Source organism: Primulina eburnea, chromosome 3 (genome assembly GCF_022965805.1).
Source record: "Primulina eburnea isolate SZY01 chromosome 3, ASM2296580v1, whole genome shotgun sequence".
Taxonomy (NCBI): Eukaryota; Viridiplantae; Streptophyta; class Magnoliopsida; order Lamiales; family Gesneriaceae; genus Primulina; species Primulina eburnea.
In genome coordinates this window covers 38413315-38428345 of record NC_133103.1, presented here as the reverse complement: position 1 = coordinate 38428345, position 15031 = coordinate 38413315, and the positions used below count along the sequence as shown (strand labels likewise).

At 34.0% G+C, this 15031-nt stretch overlaps 1 protein-coding gene across 15 annotated transcripts; it reads left to right on the top strand.

Annotated features, from left to right (window-relative positions):
- The first annotated feature begins 923 nt into the window (after positions 1 to 923).
- LOC140827580 (uncharacterized) lies at positions 924 to 14016 on the top strand. 15 transcript variants are annotated; one of them, XM_073190305.1, is made up of 13 exons: positions 924 to 1319; positions 1929 to 2166; positions 2792 to 2942; positions 3275 to 3527; positions 3704 to 3829; positions 4504 to 5414; positions 5522 to 5705; positions 8980 to 9173; positions 9519 to 9575; positions 9675 to 9770; positions 13574 to 13633; positions 13723 to 13761; positions 13847 to 14016. In XM_073190305.1, exons 3-13 carry the CDS (start codon positions 2868 to 2870, stop codon positions 13886 to 13888), a joined length of 2037 nt encoding a protein of 678 aa, XP_073046406.1. In that variant the 5' UTR covers positions 924 to 1319; positions 1929 to 2166; positions 2792 to 2867; the 3' UTR covers positions 13889 to 14016. The 15 variants fall into 15 exon arrangements, with proteins under 15 accessions (XP_073046406.1, XP_073046407.1, XP_073046397.1 ...); XM_073190306.1 differs by lacking the exons at positions 9519 to 9575; positions 9675 to 9770 and having other exon boundaries at positions 13847 to 14015; XM_073190296.1 differs by lacking the exons at positions 8980 to 9173; positions 9519 to 9575; positions 9675 to 9770; ... (1 more) ...; positions 13723 to 13761; positions 13847 to 14016 and adding an exon at positions 5819 to 8884 and having other exon boundaries at positions 1993 to 2166.
- The last annotated feature ends 1015 nt before the right edge of the window (positions 14017 to 15031 follow it).

The window sequence follows — 15031 nt, the reverse complement described above, 5'->3', positions numbered from 1 at the left end:
TGTCTAACTTTCATTCGACCTGATATATGTTTCTAGTTTGTATGTGTGCTCGTTTTCAGTCTGATCCAAAACAATCTCATTACTCAACTACCAAGATAATTCTTAAATATATGAAAATGTCATATTATTTTATGTTAAGGACTCATCGTTCAATCTAGTTGGATATTCTGATGCAGACTATGAAAGTTGTAAGCTTGATAGGAAGATTACTAGTGAATCATGTCATTTTCTTGGAGATCGACTAATTTCTTGGTTTAGTAAGACGCAAACATCAATGGTCACTTTAACTGCAGAAGCTGGATACCTAGCTATTGGGAGCTGTTGTGCCAAACTGTTGCGGATTCATCAACAACTGAAAGACTGTAGAATTGATGCTAGAGAGTCACCAATCTTCTGCCATAATACAAGTGCAATAACTATCACATACAATCCAGTTTTTCACAATCGGACTAAGAATATGACATAGTCTTCATTTTATCTGATATCATATATTAAAGAAGAATACACGATTGGAATACGTCTCTAGTGAACAACAAGCAGCCGATATCTTCAACAAACTGCTTACAGAGAATAAATTTTCTTCCTTTAAAAATATTTTAGGAATTATTGATTTATCATAAATGCGTGAATTTAGGGGGAGTGCCGAATCATTAAGCTCTACTGATAAAATGGTTGTCAGTTAATCTTTGATTTTACCAACTGACAGTTAGCCTCACAACCTAACTGATAGATAATATTCTCAGTCTAACTGATCTTATCATTTAGTATTGACTTTAATGATTTACTTAAATTCTCATTATCTTTTACTATTTATTAAAGCTAAGAGTCTTATAGTAACTGTATTTGGTCTGTTTTTTGAAAACCCAAAAATGCCCCGCATCTCCTTTTAATTTCTCCCCACTTTCCTTTCTTCTTCAATCAAATCAAAGCATATCAGATTTTTTGAAATCCCACGTTCCTCTCTTCTTCCCTCAAATCCAACTCACAAAACAAATAATTTCAGAAACAAAAAATCCAGAAACAGATTTTCTATAACAACACACCCGCAAATCTTCATGGTTGTTGCTTCCTCCTCCACTTCCTCAACAAACCAAACACCCGCTGCTTTATTTATTTTCTCCCACTGCTTAAAGCGGCACACAACAGGACATCCACTTCATAAAATCAATCTGTTCAACCATCTCCGCAGCAAGTGAAAGAATGGAACAAATAGTCAATTCATTTTACAATCCTAACTCCCAAATTTCTGTCTAAGTGCATGAGATATCTCTTCATCAAAAAGTTCCAGTCTCCAGAATCTTCGATTCTCATGCTCACTGGTAAATCGAGAAAGATTGAAATCAAATTCCGTCTTTTCGCAATTTTCGATCCTTTTGTATGTATGTGGCTATCTGTGTTTTCCTTTTCTTGACAAATTTGGGAGTTAGACACAAAGATGGCTACGATGATAACTGCAACAAATGCGAAAAGTTAACAAACTTCTTTTTCTCTGATAACCAGAATGTGATAATCTCATCAAGCAAGCATAAAACCTTCCCCGTCGTGGTAAAAAAATGTCATATTTTCGATTACGATGGTGGAGCCATCATTGGCATCGTCAAAATTTTGAATTCTGTTAAAATTTCTGTTTCGTATCCAAATACCTATTCCGGAATTTGGGTTTCGGAAAATTCAACTGTTTTTGTTTCAAACACCAAATTTTTTACGGGAAATTCAAATTGGGTTTGTGAAATTCATTTGTTTTGGGAGTCGGTAAATTCTATTGGGTTTGTGAAATTCATTTGTTCTGACAAATTCCATTTGAATTCTTACATGCTTTCTGAAAGCATTTCGTGTATGTATTGTCGCAAGAGTTTCAATTATTCAAAAGTGTATGTGTTTGAGTGGCTAACATGATTTATAGTAGCCATGTGATTGTTTGTATTCAGTTTGCAAGTACTCATAAATTATTCGAGATCAAGAGCGCCAACGAGAAGCAGTGGTGTCACGCAGGAAGCCCTTCCATTTTCGTGACGGCCACAAATTTCTTTCCTCCCAACTACGCTCTGCCCAACGACAATGGCGGGTGGTGCAACCCCCCGAGGACCCATTTCGACCTCGCCATGCCTATGTTCTTGAAGATCGCCGGAATATCGTCGCCGGAATTGTGCCTTTCAATTATCGTAGGTATATTAATTTCTTTTCCATACGTTTCTTTTTTTCTCTTTGCCTACCCACGTTACTTGGCGTAACTACGGATATATTTTATTTTTTTTATTTGTTTTTCTATGTTGATCTTTCAAGATTGAATTTTTTATTTTTATTTGTAAAAAGGAGATACTTTGTTTTTTTTTTCCCTAAAAAAAATGAGTATAATTCGGCAAAAATAAAGTAGAGAATAAATTGCAACAGAAAATTAAAAAACTTATTTAAAAAGGACCATAAAATCTTACACGGAAGCTACTATCTGTAATTTTATTCTCGATTAAAAAGTTAAACATATGAATTAATTCTTATTTATAGCTGTTGGATTATGGATATACTTACATTTTTTAAATTATTGCAGGAAAATTAAATGCAGTTTTATTTCTTAACCTTTCAATTAATTACGCGAATTTTGGACCATTATTCATGATTCTACCTTGCATATGTCTTTTACATTTTCCTATAAAAAAAAAATTGACATTAATCTTCTAATTCTCAAAATGTTTGTTTACTAATACTTCTTAACAACTTGCACTAAATTTATCATTTTTTGTGTCATCATTTTCAAAATTCTTTAAATAGTTTAGCTATTGGGTTTTAAATCCAGTATTTTAGGTGACGCTTTGGCTCGAATTTGATGGAATGAGAATACATTTCTCTAGCAGATATTTGCACATTGGAAAATGGAAGCCACGAGTTCGGGAGAACATACACCAAACAACAATAACGTCACACATCAACAACAAAGGTCTACGCAGGTATGAAATTTTTTTAATTCAAATTTTCAAGTCAACATTTTAATGTTGTATTGTGAAAATTTTAAAAAAAAATCAACATATATTTATATTTTACTAAGCAATTACATTCATGAACAATCAACATGATACAATAGCAATCATATATATATTTTTAATATTTCATATTTAGACAAAAATGATGACTTATGAGTAAAATATAGCCTCAAATAGGTGACGACAATGACATGTACGAAGATACAAAAAATATTCATTCAAATTTTCCTTAAATGTATTCCAATATTATTTACTTATTGTAATAAGAACATTAACTATTGGTCTGTAATTCTATGCAGAACGTGAGAAGTTCTAACTCTAGCTCTTACATCAATGAAAGGCGACAGATGCTAACGCATAACGAACGTGAAAGAATACATTCTATGACCCAACAACGACGACAATCTTACCTTGCTCGACGTCGATCAAATTATCGAAGGAGACAAGATAACGACAGATCATCAATTCCAGATGAGTCTAATCTTGGTAATAGTAATTTTGTTGCACCAACTACAATGATTCAACAATCGCCTCATAACATCGGTGAAAATCGTAAGTATCTTTTCCAATATTTGGAATTATATCCGCAATGTAATGTTGAACAATACTTTCCTGGCGAAACAATCATTTATTAACTTTGATGTATTATACAAAACATCCCAAATAGTTCTCATTTTCAAATACTTCTACCAAATTAAAAAAAGCTACACATTGGTTGTTCATGACAGTTGTTGATGTCACTACAGTGCGACAAACCTGTCGCTCAGAGCCAATATCTTTTCGTACTTTGACATCAAATTACGAACGTGGAAGTTCTAGCACGTGTCTACCAAGGCCAAATTCTGTTATTCAAGGTATTCTATTTGTGACATACATGTGTACTTTTTTTTTAAAAAAAGTAATTATTGTATCTTTTTTCAATTTACTCTCTCACATTCGACGTTTAATATTTAATGACTTCAATAAGAGTGGATCAAACAGGTCATTGATTTTTATTTTTTGTTTTAAATGCCAATATTTTTTGAATAAATATTTACTATTTTAAATGTTTCAGAAGTTGATTTAAAAATTAACTAGGAAGCATCTTACATTAAAAAATTTATATTCTAAAACATGTAAATATAATTCAAACATATTGTACATTTTTTAATGTCTTATTTTCAAAGTTTTGTACAACAAAATTTAATTTATTTAAAATAATTACTCATACTTTTCATAAATTCATATAAATAAAATAAATATTATTTCAGAATATGGTAAATTTTTCAAACATAAACTAGAAAATAAATGACTTTTTTATCAGACCATGTATGCATTTCATAAATTCAATTAACATATATGAGAGAAACGATTATTCTGGAATTTTGCAATATGCAATATACATCGTCATATATTTGGAAACTAGATTAAATTTAAAAACAAAGTTTACAAATAGTTTATAATAATAATTTTCCACTACATAACTTACTTCCAGCAACAACTATTTTTAAAATTGTTAGTTTCGATATTAATCTGCGAATTTTTGCAGGAAACATTTTCAATGAAAACAATGTGATTACTAACATACAACGATATCCACGTCCACGTCGATATCGTAACCTAGCAAGAAATTTCAGTGAAAGTGAGATAAATTATCGGTGGAAATTGTCTGACCCAAGAATTTGTATACATTGCCAAGCTCTACTGTTTCATGGTGAAACATCACAATTCTGCTGTAGAAATGGAAACACAAATTTGGATGTTATCCCTTCTCCCATTGAATTGCAAGAGTTGTATGCTGCAGATAACGAGGAAGGCAGACATTTTCGGCGGTTAATAAGGGCATACAATCATGTTTTCTCTTTTACATCGATGGGAGTCAATATAGATGAGTCCTTAACAACCGGTACACATGGAATTTACACATTTCGTGCCCAGGGATCAATATATCACTCGATTGGAAGTCTTCTACCAAATGAGAATTGTAGGCCAAGGTACATGCAGATGTGGATTGTAGACACAGATCATGATATAGACAACAGACTTCATGAAAATCCAGAACTAAGGCGAGAATTGCTGCTTAAGATACAAAACATTCTTGATCAACACAATCCATTTGTGCACGTGTTTCGACAAATTGGCAAATGTCAAGACATACCTAACTGTAGGCTCATCATCAGGCAGCAAAAACCTAATGAACATCAATATAGTTTACCTACAACATCTCAAGTTGCAGCCGTCATTGTTGACAACGAATGTGCAGAAACTTTGAGCAATCGAGATATTACCATACAAGGAATCGGTGGAAACCTTATCAGCATTCAAGATGTAGTTGGCTATTATGATCCTTTACAATATCCCCTCCTTCTGCCATATGGTACATATGGTTGGGACTTAAATAGCCGAAATATCAATGGTACCCGATTAACATGCTTAAATTACTATGCGTATATGCTACAGGTTAGTGAAAAAAATATTTTACTTTATTCTTTTTTTTAATAAATAGAAAAATTTTAAACTTAAATTTACATCAATTCTCATATAGTGTTAGTTATCTTCTTAACCAGATACGAGAAAATTCACCATCTTTGATTCTTAGAGGAGGTCGTCTACTTCAACAATATGTGGTTGACAACTACGTAAAGATTGAAACACAGAGACTACGATGGATACGTTCAAATCAACGCGATATACGTTCAGAACTTTACCAAGGATTGCAAGATTGTTTACATGGAGGTGAAAATCATGCAGGTACGATAACTTAATGATTTGAATATTGTACAATAACTTAATGATTTCATTATCATTTTCACATATATGTTACAATTCACATCTTATACATATCTATCAAATACATTATACAGGAAATATTGGTACCAGAATTGTTTTGCCATCATCTTTCGGTGGTAGCCCACGTGATATATACCAACGATATCAAGATGCCATGACTTTGGTACAAACATATGGAAAACCAGATTTAATGCTTACAATGACATGCAATCCGAATTGGAATGAGATAAAAAATCAACTATTTCCTCGGCAATCACCTCAAGACCGTCCAGATTTGATTACGAGGATATTTCGGTCAAAATTTGAGGAATTTAAGAAAGACATTGTGGATAGAGGGGTTTTAGGTAAGGTCCGTTCTTATTCGTACGTCATTGAGTATCAGAAAAGAGGGCTTCCTCACGTTCATATGTTGGTCATATTTGAAAATAATGACAAGTTGTCTACTCTCGACCACTTTGACTCAATTGTACGTGCTGAAATACCTTCACAAACAGAAGAGCCCAACCTACACAAAGCAGTTGTCCACCATATGATACATGGGCCCTGTGGATCAATCAGTCCTAATTGTCCATGCATGGTAAATGGTAAATGCAAGAAGAACTTTCCAAAGCCATTTGTGGAATACACATCTCGAGGAAATGATTCATACCCTTTGTATCGAAGACGTGAAGGTGGCCAAGTTTCAATTCCCAACAATGACGATGTTTTCATTGATAATGGTTGGGTTGTCCCGTACAATCCCTGGCTTTTATTAAAATATGATTGTCATATTAATGTTGAAGTATGTGGAGGGATTAAGTGTGTCAAGTACATATATAAGTACATCCATAAAGGTCCTGATCGGGTTGCACTAGAGTTACGAAATGGACAAAATTGTGATGAAATCCAACAGTACGTGGATGGAAGATGGATTTCTGCACCCGAAGCATTGTGGCGAATTTTCTCATTTGAGTTCAGTAGGATGTATCCTTCAGTCATTAGGTTACAATTACATACACCGAACCAACATCTGATTTATTTTGACCCCCAACAACGCGTAAGTGATCTACTTGCAGATGATGACAATTCTAAGACTATGCTTACAGAATTTTTCAAATTAAATTGTGAACCTGACATGACTGAAAAGTATTTATATCGAGAATTTCCACAATTTTACACATGGATAAAATCTGGGAAAAAATGGATTCGTCGAAGAAGCAACAATAAAGTGGTTGGAAGAGTATATGTGGTGTCGTCATCTGAAGGTGAGAGGTTTTATCTTCGTATCCTTTTAAATCATGTCAGGGGCCCGACATCTTTTGAAGATCTGATGACTGTGAATGGGGTAACGTATTCAACATTTAAGGAGTCTGCTCAAATGCGCGGACTTCTCAGACAGGATGATTATGTAATACAATGTCTGCAAGAAGCACGATCTGTTAGAATGTCATCTTCATTGAGAAGGTTATTTGTATCGATACTGGTGTTCTGTCAACCAACAACAGTTCGAGAACTCTGGGATGAGTTCCATCCTAGCATGTGTGAAGATTATGGCAGAGAAATTTCATCAAGTAACTTCATCATCAATAAGTTATTGGTTGAGATACGAAGGTTGTTGCATCAGTACAAAATGAACCTTGATGATTTTGATTTGCCATCAATAAGTGCTGAGTTTTTAGAAGACGCACCACTACCGAGAATAATTGAGGATGATCTTTCTTATCATATTTCTGATGATGATTTGAGATCTATTGAACGTTTGAATGCTCAACAGAGGATTGCATTTGACACCATCATAGAAAGTATTACGCATAACCAATCAAAACTTTTCTTCATTGATGGTCCTGGAGGCACTGGTAAGACTTTTTTATACCGCTCAATGTTGGCACATTTAAGAAAAATGGGTAAAATAATAATTGCGGTAGCAACATCTGGAATAGCTGCGACATTGTTGCCAGGTGGAAGAACTGCACATTCACGTTTTCAAATTCCACTTAGACCAACCGCATCAACTCTTTGCAAAATAAAAAAACAGACAGAACTTGCAGATCTAATAAGACGTGCATCAGCTATAGTATGGGACGAGGCTCCAATGGCAAATCGATATGCTTTTGAATCTGTCAGTAAGAGTTTCCAAGATATTATGGAAAATCAAATACCATTTGGAGGGAAAACAATGGTTTTTGGTGGCGATTTTCGACAAGTGTTACCCGTTGTTAAACGAGGGTCAAAGGCAGAACAAATTGCTACAAGTATTTCAAGGTCAACATTCTGGAATTGCGTAAAGATAATACACCTTCAACAAAATATGAGATCTGCTCAAGATATTGAGTTCTCGCAATTTCTCTTGCGCGTAGGTGATGGATTGCAACATACTGTAAATCGTGATTTCATAAAATTACCAGATTCAATTATCATACCATGGGAAGGTGAACAATCAATTCAGATGTTGATTGATTCTGTTTTTCCTAATATGATAAATCATGTTAATGATGAAAAGTATATGGTTGATAGAGCAATCATCACACCAAAAAATGTTGATGTGGACAATATTAATCAAATGCTCATTCTCAAGTTTCCTGGAGAGGAAAAAGAGTATACATCTTGGGATAGTGTAGAAGACGACAATCACAACCTTTTTCAAGAAGAATTTTTGAATTCCCTTAGTCCAAGTGGTTTGCCACCCCATAAAATCATATTGAAAGTAGGGAGTCCTGTCATGCTCTTGAGAAATGTTGCACCTGAACTTGGTCTATGCAATGGAACAAGATTGATATGTCGCATTCTTGGTAGAAATTTTATAGATGCTGAGATCATAACAGGTCCTCACAAGGGTAACAGATACTTTCTACATAGAATGCCCTTGAAAAGTGAAGATAATTCTGGATTACCATTTGAGTTGACACGTTGACAATTTCCGATAAGGCTTAGTTTTGCTCTGACAATAAACAAAGCACAAGGTCAAACAATCCCAAATATTGGCATATTTTTGCGTAACCATGTGTTCAGCCACAGTCAGTTATATGTGGCACTTTCGAGAGGAGGCTCACAAAATTCTACAAAAATTTTGGTAAAAGACGGGAATTTAGAGCGTCAAAATGGTGTATTCACAAGAAACGTGGTTTTCAAAGAGGTATTGCTACCTAATAGAGAATGATAAAGTGTAAGTAATTCAACTCTCTTTATTGTAAATTTTTTAAAATAAATTATGTACGAATATTTACAGTAATCGTTAAATACATGATATATGTTACAGGATTTCAGAGGAGGAAGAAACTTACCATGATAGTGATACACAATATCTTTGCCCCAGATGATTGGTCCTTCACGTTCTTTGAAGGACTTAACAGGCATCCGGACTCTATTTTAAGGTACAAAACTGTAACCGAGCTTGGTAGTGGAAATGGATGGATATCCATAGCTATTGCTGAAAAATGGTCACACCTGAAGGTAAGGATTCTTTGATGATACACTACCTGTTTTTATAATACCCAAGTTTTTTCATATAAGTTTTCTCCAATTAAGGCACAATGGTTTTTATCTTATATTTTCTGGAAACTTGATAAATATGGCAAATGATGTTCCTTAACTGGGTACAATGATATTAATCCAAGACCAGTAAAAATCTCTTGGATAAATCTATATTTTAATTCTTTAGACGAGAATGGCCAACCTATTTATGAAGGGCAGAAAAAAACTTTACTTGATCGGGTGGAGTTTCATGAATTTGATTTGCTATCCTATTGTAGAGATAAACATTTAGAACTTGACCGAATTGTTGGTTGCATACGACAGGTATTTGATTTAGTGAACTCTTGCCGCAAATTTTTGCCGCTGAACCTTTTTCATAAGGTCACTTAACACTATTTGAAAAGTTCATATACTGATAAAAATTACCATGGATGGACTCTTCACACGTTTCCTAATGTTTAGCATTTGGAATTTATGCAGTTTCTAAACCCCAATCCAGACGCAATGTCCAAAATGATTACAGAAAATGCAAGCGAAGAATTCTTGCATTCTCTTAGCAACTACTGCGCCCTTCAGGTTGTCTTATGCTTCAACTTAATACTCTTATCCAGCGTTGTGGGTTTTAGACTCCTAACTAGAATCTAAATGCTCCATGCTATTGTATAAACTTACCTTTACATTATTAATATCAATATTTTTGGAAATGAATTGGAATGGTGAATGCAGTCTGATAATTTCTCGGAATAGGCATTATTTTTTTTCACGATTTGAGTTTGTTCGAGATTCTGGTAATTTATTTTTTTGGATCCGGTTTTAAAGTTTGCTTCTTTTTCAATATATTGTTTTGCGTGAAGCTATGGCGTAAATTATGGCTCCTTGGTTTGTGTTTTTGAATTGTCGAAGCAGCTGATTTTTCATTTCAAATTCCGGTCGGTTGTTGCATGAGAGTATTCGATTTTGTATTGAATTGGGTCTTGATTTATGTGGTTGGATTCACCTGAATTATATGATGGATGCCATTTCCTTCACGGGTTTCTGAAAACTGAGAAATATATAAGATATTATACAGTGAATTGACTGTTATTTAGAGTTTGGGAGAGGGGTTTGTGTTAGAGTAGGTGCCCGTCGAGCCAAGTGTTGGCCGAGTGTTCACAATGAAACTCTATGAATAAGCAGTCTTTATTTTAATAATATTTGAAATTATTACTTTGGCAAATCTTTATCCGTATACCCATGCTAGCTGCATAGATAAAGCCCTTGAATATACAAATAGTAGAAAGAATATGAGCTGCTCATATGATGAGTATCATGAAACTCATATTTGTAATACTGTATATTCTAAACGGTTCCTAGTCGATTCAGCCGCCACTAAGAAGGATATAGGCCGCTCGAGTTAGAGACTAGTATCTGCGATGTGAGTACCATGTTTCATTGGTAGGGGACATTGTGATGTCCGAACATGCAGATAGGTGCTCCTTGTAGAGTGCACTGAACAACCCTCCATAAAAGGACTTTCCAAGTGGTTCTCACTTATCGAGTGGAAAAGTCCTGGTTTATGGTTGTACAGAATTAGTCCTTATGACCCGGGACAACATTGAGACTCTATGTGCTAGAATTACACTTTGACTTGTTTACCGACTCTCATGGGGTCATCAGGTGGCAAGATTGGGTGTTCTGTCGAAACACATAGGAGTCGATGCATTGTAGTCGGGGATTCACCGCTTACCTTCGGGTATGGATATCCTATGTGTTATCATGTGTATGTAGATCGAAATCTCTGGCCAGAGTATGGTTGTAATTATGAAAGGTGTTTCATAGATTACACCATCGATGCAACTACGACATGACACATAGTATCGATTCATTGACAACTCTCGATAAACCAATGGTTGTCGAATCGATCGGGATATATGAGTTGAAGGGACCGTACTGTACGCTAACCATAATTGAATGGTTCTTGCAGGCACTATCATGTGATACCTAGGGAATCACGTAAGCGATGCTGCTAGGCGTTTAACGTGATTGGTTGGGTACTATCAAACTTGAGTTCTGACGTTCTTACTATCAAGGAGTTGATAAGTAAGAATGGAGCAATTGGGGTATGCTCGAATAAGGACATGTTTAGTCCGAATCACATGGAGATGTGAACCCACGGCTAGTTGTATCAATGAACCATTGAGGGCCACACAAGTACTAGCTTTGTAAATCCCGATGAGAAGTAAAAATAGTTCAATGTGTTGAACGGCTTATAAAGGAGTTTATAAGCGTAAGGAAAATTAGAAGTATGACTTCTATAAAGGAGAAAATAGTTCAATGTGTTGAACGACTTATAAATGAGTTTATAAGTGCAAAGAAAAATAGAAGTATGACTTCTATGAGAGAAATGTAAATTTTGATTTATGGAAGTGTTCCTAAATTAAAATTTGGCCAAGTGAATAATGTAATTGAAAATTGTGATTTTCATAAACATTATTATGGACTAAATAAATTAATTCAAGTGTTGAATTAATTAAACACTAGTGGACCTAGTAGAGTCCAAATAATTAAATTAATTCAAGTGTTGAATTAATTAAATTATATTGAGTCTTGTAGAGCTCAATTAAAATAATTATTTAACTAATGGGACTTGAGTAAATTCAAGTAATGTTTAATTAGTCTCAAATGTGTTTGAGATTATTAAATTTAGTCCAAAGTTTTTAATTTGATTAAAAACTATATAATATACATGCTTGGGAGGTGAAGAGGTGGAGATTACTTTTGAATAAAAAATTGCATGGCATGCAACTTTTTCACTTTTGCTTTTTGCAACACCTAGACAAGAAAATTAACTCATTCTCCATCTCCCCACATGTGTGATGGCCGAAACTTCTCTCATTTTTCTCTCCCATTTTTCTCTCCTTTTGTTCTTCAATTTGTTGAGGAAATCTTGCACTTCTCTTTGAAAAATCCTCATATTTTTCTAGTGCAAAATATGAGGGGATCTACCTAGTTGGTGGTGGGCTTAATAGTTGAGCAAGGAGTGCTCATTGGAAAGCTTGAAGATAGTTTCTACCTTTCAAGAGCTTTGTTGTTTGACAACAAAGTTGGAGCCATAATCAATCTCTTGAGATTGATAGGTATATTTCTTTAAAACACCCTATGTATGACATTTTTGTGTTTTATTGTATTTGTTGCACAAGATTTAGGGGTGGCCGAAATTTTTGTATGAAAAATAAAATTTTTGAGCTTCCGTTGCGCTTCCGGTCACCGTAACCGGTCCGCTTTCAGTTTGTTTGTTATTGGTGAAAACTATGGGTTGTGTGTGTGGTAAAGCTTCTTCAGTAAACATAGACAGTGAGGATAGTCCTAAGCAAAGAGAATTGATTAGGAAAAAATCAGAATTACGCGCGGCTCCAGCTATCTCCTCAAAAAGATATGAGAACTTTAGTCTGAAGGAGAACTTGGAGAATCGTAGTGTAAGAATTGCATTGATTGATAAAAAAGTAAACGTATCAAGAAGGGTTAGAGATGATTAATATGACAATAAAATAGAAGCCCCTGAAGCTGCTAACAATTTTCCTTTAGTGGCAAATATTCCTAAAGCCGTAGAAGGAGAACAGGTTGCAGCTGGATGGCCACCAAAGCTAATTGGATGAAAATTATTTTTATTTTGTGTATGATTTAATGTTATCAATAGTTATGTCGTTTCAATTGTGACGCAAGATAAACTTACTATTTTAACTTTCTTCAGTCTTTGCACAATTTTATCTTTTAGCATACTTATTATTAGACATGTTATCCTTAATATTCATGCACAACACCGCACATGCATCGTAATTTAAGCATATTGTAATATCATGAATGTTTAATATATTAGCTCAATATATTCATGACACACGCAACGCTAGATGAACGATTAACGTGTTACGAAAATAAGCTTTTCTGAGTTATAAGTAGTTTTTGAGGCCATAGTTTGGTTACAATTTGTTTTATGTGTTAGTGGTTACATTTGAGTAATAAGATGAAGGCCGAATAATTATAACTTCTCTGTTTTCCAAGCTCTCCTCCTTTTGTTCTGCATAACTTCCCCTCTTAAACCCCTTTAGTCTTCTAAATTACTGTGGTTTAGCAATTATACTCTTATTAATGTGTTAAACTTTTGATCTATTTTTTTCATGTTCCTTTGGGATCAAAACCTACTAATTCAACCTTGAATTGTCTTTTTCGGAGACAAAATATTACCTTTAAGTGTTTATATTAAAAAAATTGGATCTTTATCCGAGCAAATGTAAAAGAGGCTAATGCCAAGAACCATGTGAGTTTAAACTATATTATTCTTTCTGAATATGCCTGATTTCTTAAGAATTAGAATTTGTTTGTTTAAAATCGTGTCAATGCAGGGATTCCCAAGCAGCGTGACTCCTGATTATGCCCCCTTTCAATTATGGGACTTTTTGCAGGTTGGAAATTAACTGACTTCCTTTTTTTCCAAGTTTGGTGACTTACCTTCCAAACTGCCAAGAGTGATTAATGGTTTGTTCTTTTCTAGGGCCTTTCAACTTACATGAGAACAATGCTATCTACCCAGGTGAGATATGCAACGGATTGAGGTTAAGACTTAAGATTTATGTTGTGTCTTAACCCATTGACTTTTGGTCTATAATTTTATGCAGGACATGACAAATTCTAACTCCAACTCTTACATCATGGATTAACATATTAGTATGACTTTAGCATGGTTTAATGAGTTTAGCGTTTAATTTGTGTAACTTTCTGTCTTTTTATTTTTACTTAATATGTTTTTTATGGCTTGAAGGCTTTGGACATGACATGTATTTGGTAATTTTTATGACATTGATTTGCTAATGCATAATAAAAAATTACAATTTTTTCTTTAGACTAAACATGGTTTCTTGAGTTTAAAATATAATTAGTGTAATTTTCAGTCTTTTTATTGTTATATTAAAGGGTTTTTTTTATTGCTTGAATGCTTTGGATGAGACATGTTTTTAGTAATTTTTATGACATTGATTTGCTAATGCATGTTTTAAACATATAATTTTTACTTTATACTAAACTTATTTTCATGAGTTTAGCGCATAATTCGTGTAATTTTTTGTCTCTTTGTTTTATTTTATGAGTTTTTTTATGGCTTGCAACCTTTGGATCTGACATGTTTTTGGTAAGTTTGATGACATTGATTTGCTAATACATATTTTAAATGTTCAATTTTTTTATTTTAAATATATATTCATGATACAAAAAATTACGGTGCATGATGTTATAGTATCATAAATGTTTAATATATTAGACTCATATATTCATGACACACGCAACGCGTGTGCCTCGGTTGCTAGTTAACCATTAAGTGCGACTTGCTTATTTCATTTTGAAGGATTGAGTGTGCTAGTGCCTTCGAAGGCATTTCAAACACTACATTCTCCAATGAGCTGCAATAGCTCGTGTTCTAAGAATGTTAACATCGATGAATTAAATCGAGTTTGGTTTTAAAACCAAGCAGAAGAAACTCGAAGTAATCCTTCGTGAAGAAGACTGTTATATTAGAAAACATTTTAACTTATGTAAACTGAATAACTGGAAAAAAAAAAAAAAAGGTAGATTAGTTTTTGCATTCATTAGTTCAGTTATGGTGACAATTGAACTGATAGATACTCTAACTGATCCAAACAGTTTAAAACAGTAGTTAATCAGTTAAATACACAAGATATGTTTATGAATGTTCGGAGACTTTAACTGCTCTTACATCACCCCTTCTACCAACCCGGGTAGGATCCACTAGAAGACTTTGATTTATACAACTACTTGTAAAAACCCACTCAGCTTAGGACTTATCCACT